At 33.4% G+C, this 14,044-nt stretch overlaps 1 protein-coding gene across 12 annotated transcripts in view; it reads left to right on the top strand.

Moving 5' to 3' along the window:
- Spir (spire type actin nucleation factor) overlaps window positions 1–14,044 on the top strand; it is a 270,912-nt gene that overhangs the window by 14,198 nt on the left and 242,670 nt on the right. For 11 of the 12 annotated variants that reach the window (XM_077426518.1, XM_077426524.1, XM_077426526.1 and 8 more), the window contains 3 exons: window positions 535–564; window positions 1,400–1,657; window positions 3,880–4,021. In XM_077426518.1, coding sequence (XP_077282644.1) covers window positions 535–564; window positions 1,400–1,657; window positions 3,880–4,021 — 430 coding nt within the window. The remainder of the gene's footprint in view (window positions 1–534; window positions 565–1,399; window positions 1,658–3,879; window positions 4,022–14,044) is intronic. The other variant, XM_077426520.1, reaches the window with a different exon arrangement.

Consider the following 14,044-nt stretch of genomic DNA (forward strand, 5'->3'; position numbering starts at 1 on the left):
ATTTTTGGACTTTGTGCCCATGAAAACTTTTGATCAGCATCACCTATACTACAACATATTTCAATTTCACCTAATTTGAACGGAATTATTTTTACATTTAAAATGTACAAGGTCCTTTCTTTCTCTCTCACACACATATCTATCCAAGCTGAATTATACTCACCTATTCAATCACTACATATGTACTTATTTAATAAAAATAACCTTAATACACGAAAATAAGCTGGAACTTTATGTCAGCTTTCAAATCCTAATATTTTAAGGTTTTGAAGCTTCTCAGTGAGTACATTATTTATTTTAAGAGGTTGTGCCTATTGATATTTTTTATCAGGAAGATAAGGACAGTGACATATTTCAATTTTAGCAAAATTAACCGAAAACAATTTTTTATATAAAATTGTAAAATATGCCGAGTCCTTTTCTATTTTAAACAATGCATTTTCTTATTACATGTTTTTCAAAAAAGATAAACATGTAAATAATGTGTTGTACTAACGAGATCTACTGATTGCTAATTAGCATTTATTCTTGTAGACGGACATTAGAATTTGGAAAGCTATACAAGTACGTTCGTACCATAATAAAATTACATTTACTTATTTTGTTGTAATTGCATTATTAGCTTTAAAGTAATTTTAATTAGTACCTACTTCTTGTTTAAAGTTAATGAAATAAATGTAATATATATTGAGCATGATAAATGCATGCAGCATGATAATTTAGTTCACCAATACTTGATAAAACAAATCAAATTTTATATCAATAAAACTAAAACTTTATTTGCTTTTTAAAAACGTAATTATGCAAGAGAAAAATTATTTATGCAGGTATATATTATTATTTTGTGTGATAATTAAAATGAATTACAAGAAAGCATATTTTGTAGAATATTATTTGATTTATTTTTTTTATATTTATTTGCTATTTTTTACTATATGTGTGTGTGTGTGTTATTTTGTAACAAAATTACAAAACTACTTTGTTGTATTTATCGCAATAATTATGTGAATTAAAATTTTAGGGTAGGTATTAAGTATTCTAAAATAATTATTCTACTATGTATGATTTAGTATAAAGTGTCAATTTATAGATATCAGAAAAAAATTAGATGATGCAGTAAGATGATTTGAAATAGTGGCTAGGTAATAAAATATTTTCGTATTTTATACAAAATTATTTTATAATTTATGAAATAATGCTGTCTAACATGTAATAAACACATACGTATAAAAACATCTATAAATACATACATTAAGGGGTAACACCACTAAAGTGTATGAAACAATTTTTTATTTTTTTGAATGGGATTTTTTTAAATCTTACCTCTTAAGTTATATAAGTATGTAATATTATAAATATTTATTAATGGTAATATTAGTATTTCTAAATATATTGTCAGGCTAGGTTTTGGGTTCAAGTTATTAGTGAGCTGAGGCGAGGAGTAAAATTGAAAAAAGTAGAAGCTAATTTGGGTTCTCGCGTGTCTTCACGCGGAGAAGGAACTCTCCCGGACTATAAGCCGACACCATATGAGATTTTGATGGACGATATTAGAGAAAGACGATATCACCTCAGGAAAACGCCGCCTACGCCATCAAGGAAGGACGCACACGCCATTATTCTTGAATTTATTCGAAGTCGACCACCTTTAAAAAAGGCAAGATTCATGATTGCGTACGTACATATAAAATCCGAATAAACTAAAAATCCAAAAGAGGAGCTATATTTTCGTATTTAGTGCTAATTACGCTTGTTCCATTATCAACCGGAAATACAATATGTGATTTTCACCAGTGTTAGGAATAAAATCAAATTTAATATATACTTATGTTGAATCTTAGTACAATACTTAGGTATTTTACTTTATGAAAATCGAGTAGTTTTTATAAACATCATGCATGTTTTGTATATTAATAAATTTATGGTAATTACGCAGCGATAAGGACCATCTTCCAATTTCAATAATTTTGAGATATCAAGGTCATCACCTTGAATAACCTTCAAAAAGTTTTAACCGGCGATCGTTGTCTATTAAAAAGTTATTAATAAAAGAAGTTACATAAATGAAACAATTTTCCTTTACTGATATATATAGGAACAGCATATGCGTGGACGGGGGCAGAGCCACTCCCTCTGCACTGCCACTCTGAAAAAATCTAACCCAAATATATTTTTGCCTTGAAACTGAAATTTGGTTTGAATTAGGTTAGATTTTGTCAGGATGGGGTTGCAGGGGGAGGAGCAAAGCTCTTCATGCGCCCACGCATGTTGTTTTTGTGTATATCAGCAAGAAGGTAGAGATGGACATCACTTCACGTAGAAAGTTGAAAATGTGGAACTGTACATACGTACAATGGACTTCGCTTTTTACGTAGAAATTACAAACCCATGTGAAAATTACGTTTTATTCATGATACATCAAATTGTGATGATGAGGACTATAAGATTTGAGTTACGACGAAGTTATTGGTGTGTAATATCTCATTCTTATTCGGACACCTTTTTATCGTACAATTATTATATTATTTATTCTTTGAAAATAGCTTTAACATTTATATACATTCTTATTCTCCTGTCTGATGAGTTGAATTTTTCAAATTCTCTTTCTAATAATGAATTCTGATTACATTATAAATAACGATCTTTTATCCATTTATATTCACACTTGATATGACTCTTGACTTCCTAATCTTGAAATACCCTTTTGGCACGATGGGGAGGAACGTGAGAAATTATTAATTAATTTTTATACTGCTGAAGATAGCTCAATGTAGAGCCGAAACGTCTAAAACATTATACGATAAAAAAAAAGTTAATTTGAAATATTATTTCATGCTGACGCTCGATGCTCGATTTGGGCATTAAACTTGATCACGTGATAGGTCACGTGATAGTCTTTTTAATTCCAGCGTCAAATGGCAAAAGTTCAACTGTGTTCAGCTTTGACGCTTGACGCTCGTTTCAGTCAATTGCTTGTTTCGACGCTCGCATATTTGAATGCTATTTTGCCTTCTTAAGGTGCGATTTCATTGACGCTAAAAACCAGCGGCAGCGTCAAGAAAATGTAGTGGTGGAAGAAGTTCAGACCGTCTCAACTTTTTAGCGTACCGCAAAATTTAACGGAACTTCTTCCCCCACTGCATTTTCTTGACGCTGCCGCTGGTTTCTAGCGTCAATGAAATCGCACCTTTACCGATGAAGTTGGTCACGTGACCAATTTTGACGCCCAAATCAAGCGTCAGCATGAAAAGGCCCCTTGATAGTCTTTTTAATTCCAGCGTCAAATGGCAAAAGCTCAACTGGGTTCAGCTTTGACGCTTGACGCTCGTTTCAGTCAATTGCTTGTTTCGACGCTCGCATATTTGATGCTATTTCGTCTTCTTACCGATGAAGTTGGTCACGTGACCAGTTTTGACGCTTAAATCAAGCGTCGAGCGTCAGCATGAAAAGGCATCTTCTCACGTGACCTATCACATGATCAAGTTTGACGCCCAAATCCTTTTCATGCTGACGCTCGACGCTGATTTTCAGCGGCAAGAAGGTCGCATGACCACACGTGACGGCGGCGTCAATTGAAATTCATGAAAAGGAAAACAGCGTCAAAATTTCGGCGTCTTTGCACTGCTTTGGCTTTGACGCTAAAGCTGAGAAAATCCAGCTTTCTTTGCTTGACGCTAGCGTCAGCGCGAAATCACGTGATTTCGCGATACGCTGAAACGAGCGTCCCATGAATTCGCACCTTTAGGGTTCAAAGAAGGCCAATAGACAAGCTTATTAGATTTTGGGTTTGGGATTCGTGTTGAGCCTAATGCCCTACCCTGTATAAATTTTTACAAACTTGTTTAAAAAAATGTTTTGTAATTATACTTTGCCATACAGGCCTCGGAGAGACGATTACGACCATTACAAAAAGAAAGTACTTTAAGAGAATTACTCATGGAAAGCATAAAGAAGCCTCCAAAGCCCCTAAGATCTTCTGGTTCAAGACAAAATGCTCCAAAGATTGAAGAAACATCAATTTGTAAGTTTATGTATCTTATATATTTGTAGTTTATAGCGTCTTGGGAAAAAATATTTATATAATGTCTTATATGCTCATATATAAAAGAAGCGATATATATATGCTCGTATATGAATTTTGGTCTGATAAGAGCTTATACGGTCATATATGATTATATAAGATTATATAAGGACATATATATTTAAATAAGTTTATACTTTGAGCAATATTGTGATCTGATCATATATAAGATCATCAGAAAATTGTTATTTTCAAATGTTATTTCTTAAGTGTGCCACTTTATTATAAGAGTGGACTCCATGATACAACTGATACACAAGTTGTGCCGTTCTATAGGGCGAGATAGTGCCATGTTTTTTGATACCGTTTTTATACCACTGTTTGTCAAATTTTAAATACGAGAAATAGATCCTATCGGATGTCATCTATCGGATACTTTGAGATGTAATATTAAGATCTGATCATATATAATCTTATCTATGACTATATAAGTTTATATGTGATTATATTATTTTTAGTTTAAATTATAAGGTATGTTTGTAAAATAATACGATTATTATATTTATTTATAAAAACTGTAATATATAGCTATTATATAACAGTTTTTTTCACGAATTATTACGGGTAATTTCACACTGTTTACGAAAATATTTAATAAAAATTAATGTTAATTAAAAAAATTAAGTATTTTGCGCAAAATAAGAAAAAGAAGAAAATTTAAAATAACAAGAAATAAGAAGTACCGTACTCGATTGAAGCGTATCTTGGTGCTTAATAATATTTTACAATATCAATTATTAAATACATTTTTCAGTTTTTCAGACTGCGTGCCGATATGGTTGTCGAACTTATAACGCAAACTGAAGCTTATAGAAATAATATTTAAAATTAATTTGATTGTCAAGTAAAATAATACTAGAACTTATGGATAGATCCGAGTATATGTTTATATATGATTATATATATTTAACCTTATAAATATACTTTTATATGATCAGACATCAAGAGACACGGTAGTGTCTCGCGCCAAGTACACGCGGAGCGAGACCGACCGTGACTCTTTTACGCGACGCGACGGGTTGCGAGTACCCGAGATGTTGAGATCTCGATAACGAGTGAACGGATCAAGTTCTAAGTAGGCTTGATCGATAGCTTGGGGTCCAATTAGGGGGGGGTTTCTCTCATAATATTCCGCTACGTACCTTACGAGCGGAGATATTGCGACGCAAAGTCCAAATGTGAAAATTTATTTTTAAGATACTCCTCCTCCTCCTCCTCCTCCTCCTCCTAACGCCGCGATCTATCAGAGAAACGTCACTTTCACTTTTTCGACGCTGGCGGCGCAGGTATCGCCAGTTTCGATATCGCGCGCGTATTTCAAAATTAGGTCGATAAACTTATCGGTCAGGAGGAAGATTTCTATTTAAGTAAAAATTAGGTATATATATAATAAATATTGAGTCAACGGAAAAGTAGGTTCTCTATGCTTGGCAGAAAGTGCCGCTAGGGAATTTTTAAGTCGATTCTTATGAATCAAGCTTGAATTTGATGTCTATGTATCCCAGGTTGCCGATGACGAGGTCCAGATAGTGCGCTTTATAGTTTTCGGTGTCCAGGTGTAATAATACGTTGAATTCGATGTCTACGTGTCCCAGGTTGCCGATGACGAGGTCCACATAGTGCGCTCCGTAGTTTTTGGTGTCTACGTGTATTAATATCTTGAATTCGATGTCCACGTGTCCCAGGTTGCCGATGACGGGATCCAGATAATGCGCTTCATAGTTTTCGGTGTCCAGGTGTAATCGTACGTTGAATGCGATGTCTAGGTGTCCCAGGTTGCCGATGACAAGGTCCACATAGTGCGCTCCGTAGTTTTCGGTGTCTACGTGTATTAATACCTTGAATTCAATGTTCACGTGTCCCAGGTTGCCGATGACGAGGTCCACATAGTGCGCTCCGTAGTTTTCGGTGTCTACGTGTATTAATACCTTGAATTCGATGTCCACGTGTCCCAGGTTGCCGATGACGAGGTCCACACAGTGCGCTTCGTAGTTTTCGGTGTCCAGGTGTAATAATACGTTGAATTCGATGTCCACGTGTCCCAGGTTGCCGATGACGAGGTCCACACAGTGCGCTTCGTAGTTTTCGGTGTCCAGGTGTAATCGTACGTTGAATTCGATGTCTAGGTGTCCCAGGTTGCCGATGACGAGGTCCACATAGTGCGCTCCGTAGTTTTCGGTGTCTACGTGTATTAATACCTTGAATTCGATGTCCACGTGTCCCAGGTTGCCGATGACGAGGTCCACACAGTCCGCTTCATAGTTTTCGGTGTCCAGGTGTAATAATACGTTGAATTCGATGTCCACGTGTCCCAGGTTGCCGATGACGAGGTCCACACAGTGCGCTTCGTAGTTTTCGGTGTCCAGGTGTAATAATATGTTGAATGCGATGTCTACGTGTCCCAGGTTGCCGATGACGAGGTCCACATAGTGCGCTCCGTAGTTTTTGGTGTCTACGTGTATTAATATCTTGAATTCGATGTCCACGTGTCCCAGGTTGCCGATGACGGGATCCAGATAGTGCGCTTCATAGTTTTCGGTGTCCAGGTGTAATCGTACGTTGAATTCGATGTCTAGGTGTCCCAGGTTGCCGATGACGAGGTCCACATAGTGCGCTCCGTAGTTTTCGGTGTCTACGTGTATTAATACCTTGAATTCGATGTCCACGTGTCCCAGGTTGCCGATGACGAGGTCCACACAGTGCGCTTCGTAGTTTTCGGTGTCCAGGTGTAATAATACGTTGAATGCGATGTCTACGTGTCCCAGGTTGCCGATGACGAGGTTCACACAGTGCGCTCCGTAGTTTTTGGTGTCTACGTGTATTAATATCTTGAATTCGATGTCCACGTGTCCCAGGTTGCCGATGACGGGATCCAGATAGTGCGCTTCATAGTTTCCGGTGTCCAGGTGTAATCGTACGTTGAATTTGATGTCTACGTGTCCCAGGTTGCCGATGACGAGGTCCACATAGTGCGCTTCGTAGTTTTCGGTGTCCAGGTGTAATAATATGTTGAATTCAATGTTTAGGTGTCCCAGGTTGCCGATGACAAGGTCCACATATTGCGCTCCGTAGTTTTCGGTGTCTACGTGTATTAATACCTTGAAATTGATGTCTAGGTGTCCCAGGTTGCTGATGACGAGGTCCACATAATGCGCTTCATAGTTTTTGGTGTCTAGGTGTATTAATAACTTTAAATCTGAATGGGTGCGTTCAGCCGATACTCCGCTAGCCTAGCAATCGTGAGCAGTTGCTCGTTTTTGCTCGTTTCTTCTCTTTTTAATCCAGTAAGTCAAAAAAGAGGAAACGAGCGAAAACGAGCGACTGCTCACGATTGCTAGGCTAGCAAAGTATCGGCTGAACGCACCCAATGTAGGACACGTAGATATCGAATTCGAGGTATTAATACATGTAGACACCGAAAACTACGAAGCGCACTATGTGGACCTCGTCATCGGCAACTTGGAACACGTGGCCATCAAATTCAAGGTATTAATACACCTGGACACCGAAAACTATAGAGCGCGCTATGTGGACCTCGTCATCGGCAACCTGGGACACCTAAACATTGAATTCAAGCTTGATTCATAAAAATCGACTTAAAATTTCCCTAGCGGCAGAATTAAAATTATGTCATGACATAATAAAAATCGCTGAATTAAAATTATGTCTAGACATAATAAAAATTGGACAAAAATTATGTTTAGACATAATAAAAATTGGATGAATTAAAATTATGTCTGACGTAAAAATAATTATCAAAAATATCGATACCTGAAGATATCGGTACATATACAGTTGCGAACAACATTCAGTAAGACACGCAAATAAAAATAAATAAAGAATTTTACAGTTAACGACTTATTAACATTAATCATGCTTTATTGCGATTATGTTTTATGTTGAAATTGAAAAATATATACAAGGTGTACAACTAAAAGGGTTACAGATTATTATTTTTAAAAAACTGAGCAAAATATTAAATTGTTGTTTTCTTTAGAAATAATAGTCCGTAACACTTTTAGCTTCATACCTTGTATTATGTACGGTTTATGAAATTATAAGATATATTGTTTATAAGATTAAGTTGCGTAACACTACAAAAAGGCGTGATATCCGTACAAAATTACCTTTTTAAAAAAAAAGTAAAATGAGCGCCAAGTACACGCATAATAGTGTATATGTATTATGTTGTTACCCTGTTATGTTGTTACCTCGAAAAAAACAAAGTGGTAGTATTATACCTCCAAATAGCTTTATCCTGTACATACTGTTTATACAATGCGTAATATACTACAAAAAGGCGTGATATCCGCACAAAATTACCTTTTTTAAAAAAAGGTAAAAAAAGGCGCCAAGTACACGTATAGTAGTGTATATGTTGTTACCTAAAAAAAAAAAGAAAGTAGTATTATACCTCGAAAAAACCTAAGTAACAAGTGGTAGATCTTTATATCTCGAAAAATCTCGAAAAAATCTAAGCAGTAGTATCTTTATTTCCGAAAAATTATAACCCAAGTGATACACGTCACAAAATTATGTTACCTTATCAAAAAGAAGAGTCGCGTTTCAAGTGATCTATTACAATTACAAAAAAGAAATGATATCTCTTTAAGTTAGAGCGCCAATTACAGAGAGAACATGTATATTGCCTCAAAAAATAATTGTTGCACTACATTGAAAAATCTTTACATTGTGTCAATTAGAAAAGAATGTATAATAACAATTTTATAAGATTAAAAAATTTTATTTAAATTTAACAAGGGAATACAAGATATTTAAATACAAAGTTATTTACATGTGTATTTTTTAATGGCCACAATGAATTACAGAAGTAACAGTACAAAATAAAAATATTTTATTAAAATACATAAATTTTTCTTGTAAAAAAACTTGGCGCTGCTAGACCTCAAAATTTTAAATAAATAAATAAACTTATTCTATACTTAATTATAAGCCGCATTATCCGCCGTCCGCGTAGTCACGCACACCCATATCACTCACTCCCACATCCACGCTGATAATCATTTAATATTACTCCCATTGTATTCTTCTCTGAATTATTTTTATTTATTGTTGTTTTTATTTATTTAAAAGGTTTTTTCAAAACGGGACCGTGAAAAATTGCCAAAAAATTCACATAATTCTATTTTGCATTCCAGAACAACATATTAAAATTTCATGAAACTGGCTGCATTTTTAATATAGGTTTTTATGGGAAATGATATATTGCATATACCTTCAGAATGAAATAAGTGCAAGAAAAAATGCAAATGATAAGGAAAGAAAAATATGCACATGTAACTTAATAATTTACAAATAAATGAGCGAAAGAAAGGGGAAGGTTACCGCACATTTCGTAGAAAAATTATTTATTAAAGCATAAATTGCTTGATTTTTCATCTGCTAGACTGCCACGGTCGTGAACGACGTGAACAGCAGCACGCATTATACGCACGCGGCCACCAATCAAAGTAATCCCCTTCATTCCCACTACTTCAAACGCTAGTGCGCCGTTTCCAGAACCCCCGCGTCCCACTACTCCCTCCGATGAAGCCATCGAACCTCCTTAAGAATTTTCTTACTGAAAACGTCCATTACTGAAAAATTAAACTCATCGATGCCATCCCCGAAAAATTAGAAAAATTTTAGAACCGGTTTCCAAAAAATCAGTTATGAAAAATTATACACACGTTTTGAAGAAAATCGGTTTATTAATTAAATGAATAGTTCGCAGTCAGAAAAATTTTAGTACCTGCAGTTTCCAAAAAATTAGTACATTAATGAAAAATATGAAAAATTATACACATCGCCATCTCCAAAAAATTAAAAAAATTTGGACACCGTTTTGAAGAAAATCGGTCTATTAATTGAATGAATAATTTTTTTGCGTAAATAAATGAAGAAAAAATTACTTCATTACATATGTTAAATGTACGTTGCTTGCAATTTATGCGAAAAAATCTAGGGGTCGATTCTGTATCTTGGGACGAGGTGAAATCTACAAAAGTGAGGAAATTTACTAGAGAATCTATTATACAATTTCATTTGTCGATATCTAGTAAATCTGTTTACTTTTGTAATTTTCACCTCGTCTCAAAATACAGAATCGACCTCCTAGTTTATTTTGTTGATCAAAATCTCAATTACACACGTTGAGAATACACTGGTGACACTGGTCCATATATGGACCTCCATTTGCCTATTTTTATTGATAGCACACAGAAAAAAAGATATGTCAAATCAACAGTGATATGCTTGTATATACGCAAGAATATATAAACTTATAAGAATTTTTTATTTTAACTTTTTTTTTCTTGGTTGAACTATATAAAATTTCGTTTAACTATATAAATGATCTCATTTAAACAAGTTTTCTTCTCGTTTAATGCAATATAATACATAATGAAGATTGCGTATTTACAAGAGCGTTTATTCTTTACTATGTTTCTATTTTATTTATTACGTAAACTTTTGCGTGAAATTTATGAAATTTTGTTTGATTCACAAGAATTTTATTTTACGTATATTCCGTGTTATACGCGCATGCGCGGATGTGTCAAAAATGTATGTTAATCAAAATAGATTTTAAGAACTTCATTTTTGAACATTTCAATTTTTAACACACTCGTGAATCCGAATTGTATCAAGAGAGAACTCGATATTGAATCGAACTTAACAGCGTGGTAGGATGAATCATGATTCGGGGTGCTACGGACGCATAACATAGCGGAACAAAGAGAGGTACAGAGTGAGAGAGTGAGAGAGAGATAGAGAAATATGGAGGGAGGGTAACTCGACACGATATAGACGCGATCAATAACTGAAAGCGTGCAAAAGTGAACTGACGTTGCCCGAAACGTCATCGCGGCATGCCAGTTTAGTCGGATGTCAATCGTTCCTTGCGAATTTTATCCTGTTTCGGTAATTGTCGTTAATATATCATTACATCGTGTACAATTCTAGTCTACCAGTATCCAAAAATTCCTGGAGTAATCAATCGATGGTCTCTGATGTGTCTTAATTCCTATATGAATAATCTCGCGAAGGACTTTCAAGTTTAAGAGATTTATTGTGATTTGTGACAGGTGTGGACAGTTGTTTACCTCGTTGCTTATGAAATATGTATGCAGTGCTTATAAAGAATTAAAAGACAAAAAAGAACTATATATAAACTATGTATAAAGAAGTCTTTTAATTTATGCAATTTTGAGGAAAAGTATATAAGTTTTCTTTATATACACCTCGTGAAAATTTATTAAAATGTTCTACTAATTGAACTTAAAATAATTTAATCTTATGTTAGTTTCTACAACAGTGATGAAAACACAGGATATTTCGTGCAGATAAAAATTAGGTCAATAATTTTTAGATGCGAGAAAAGGTTTAAAGATCCAAGAATGTGCAAGATTTAATGATTCAAACTTTGAGATGCAAATGTAAAAATCTGGAAATTATTAGATCCAGAAATATAAGTAACAAAAATTTAAAACAAAAGCGATCCAAAGATTTATGTTTAAAAGTCAAGATTTCGTAATTTAATAATTTATGGATCCAAAAGTTTTAATAAGTTTCAGAATTTACGTATTAAAAGAAAGTATTCCCGAAAAATTTAGAAAAATCCAAGAATTTTTCTAAATTTTTTGGGATCTTTTCTATATATATGCATATGTATATGTATATATACAATTTGTTATAAAAATTTACAATTTCAGAATCTACAGTGACACTTGTTTATATTTCTATTATAGAGAGGAGACCGGAGCTATGTGTCCACACTTTACACTTTTTTCAAGTTTACTAAAAAACTAATAAAGATATTTGACTAAAATTTTAATAGTATAACCTTTCAATAAGAATGTTAGACTCGTGAAAAGGTCAAAACAAATAGGAAACGGCTAATGCGAGTCAAGCGCGGGGCTTGGTGCGCGATAAAAACAAATAATTTAAAACAATGTTAATTTAAGGTAGTCGTCTCGTCAGGACATGTATTAGATAAAGTTTTCGATTTTGGATTTTATATCAAATTATATGATCAGCTTTGCAGTCGATTTTTTCTGTGGCTCCTTACCGACTATTTACTCTAGAAAATCGATCTCGAAAATCACAAATTTTGCATTACTTCATACAGACGGCACGAAAAAGAAGGCTCTATCACGGTTTCAATCACATATTTTTGCATTTTTCGATTAGATGAAGTGAGAAAAAACATTGTTTTTGTACATTAGATTTCGAAGAATCCGATGCAACCATAAAATATATAGTTTACCGGAGATTTCGCTGCTAATTTTTTAGTTTATTTTAGTGAAAATGCGGTAATCGAGCAGACATTTTTTGGTCGAGGTGAAGTTGGGAAGACTTGGCAGCGCCGCTGGCTAATCACTGTAGTTGCAGGTTATGGGGCTCGTCTTTCTTAGCCGAATTGGATAGTGATTGACACCCCTGTCATGCGTTTTGAAACCCTTTCTCAGTAATTGTCAAAATTCAATCGAAAAGGAGATGTAACCTCACTTGTAACCTTTCTCGACGACTCGCACGATCAGCTGATCAAAACGGAGTCAAGTGAGAAAAATCACATAATTTGGAAAAAGTAACTATGGCACGCCGTTTTGCTATTTAATACTATCATAAAAATTCTACCAAATTAAATTGATACTCAAAGAAAAGAAATTATTTTATGTCTAGACATATTTATAATTCATTAAATTATTATTAAGCTATTACATAATTGAAAATGCAGAATTAAAATTATGTATAGACAAAATATTAATTCTGAATTTATTTTATGTTATGACATAAAATGTTTTCGGAAATTAAAATTATGCACATAATTGTAATTGCCGATTTTGTATTATGTACATAATTTTAATTCTACAATTTGTATTATGTACATAATTTTAATTCTACAATTTCTATTATGTACATAATTTTAATTCTTGAATTTTTATCTACATAATTTTAATTCTTGAATTTCCATTATGTACATAATTTTAATTCTTGAATTTCTATTATGTACATAATATTAATTCTTCAATTTCTATTATGTACATAATTTTAATTCTAGATTTTTTATGTACATAATTTTAATTCTTGAATTTCCATTATGTACATAATTTTAATTCTTCAATTTCTATTATGTACATAATTTTAATTCTAGAATTTTTATGTACATAATTTTAATTCTTAAATTTCCATTATGTACATAATTTTAATTCTTGAATTGCCATTATGTACATAATTTTAATTCTTGAATTTCCATTATGTACATAATTTTAATTCTTGAATTTCCATTATGTACATAATTTTAATTCTTGAATTTCCATTATGTACATAATTTTAATTCTTGAATTTCTATTATGTACATAATTTTAATACTTGAATTTCTATTATGTACATAATTTTAATTCCCGAATTTTTATTATGTACATAATTTTAATTCATGATTTTTTAGGCACGTAATTTTAATTCCTGAATTTTTATTAAGTACATAATTTTAATTCTTAAATTTTTATTATGTACATAATAGAAATTCAAGAATTAAAATTATGTACATAATTTTAATTTCTGAATTTTTATTATGTCTAGATATAATAAAAATTCATCCAATTTTTATTATGTTTAGATATAATAAAAATTCATCCAATTTTTATTATGTCTAGACATAATTTTAATTCTGCCGCTAGGGAATTTTTAAGTCGATTCTTATGAATCAAGCTTGAATTTGATGTCCACGTGTCTCAGGTAGCCGATGACGAGGACTATGTGGACCTCGTCATCGGCAACCTGGGACACGTGGACATCGAATTCGAGGTATTATTACACCTGGACACACACACACCAAAAACTATGGAGCGCACTATCTGGAACCCGTCATCGGCAACCTGGGACACGTGGACATCGAATTCAAGGTATTAATACACCTAGACACCGAAAACTACGGAGCGCACTATCTGGACCTCGTCATCG

Source organism: Temnothorax americanus, unplaced genomic scaffold, assembly GCF_048541705.1.
Source record: "Temnothorax americanus isolate GAGA-0224 unplaced genomic scaffold, ASM4854170v1 Scaffold114, whole genome shotgun sequence".
NCBI classification, from domain to species: Eukaryota; Metazoa; Arthropoda; class Insecta; order Hymenoptera; family Formicidae; genus Temnothorax; species Temnothorax americanus.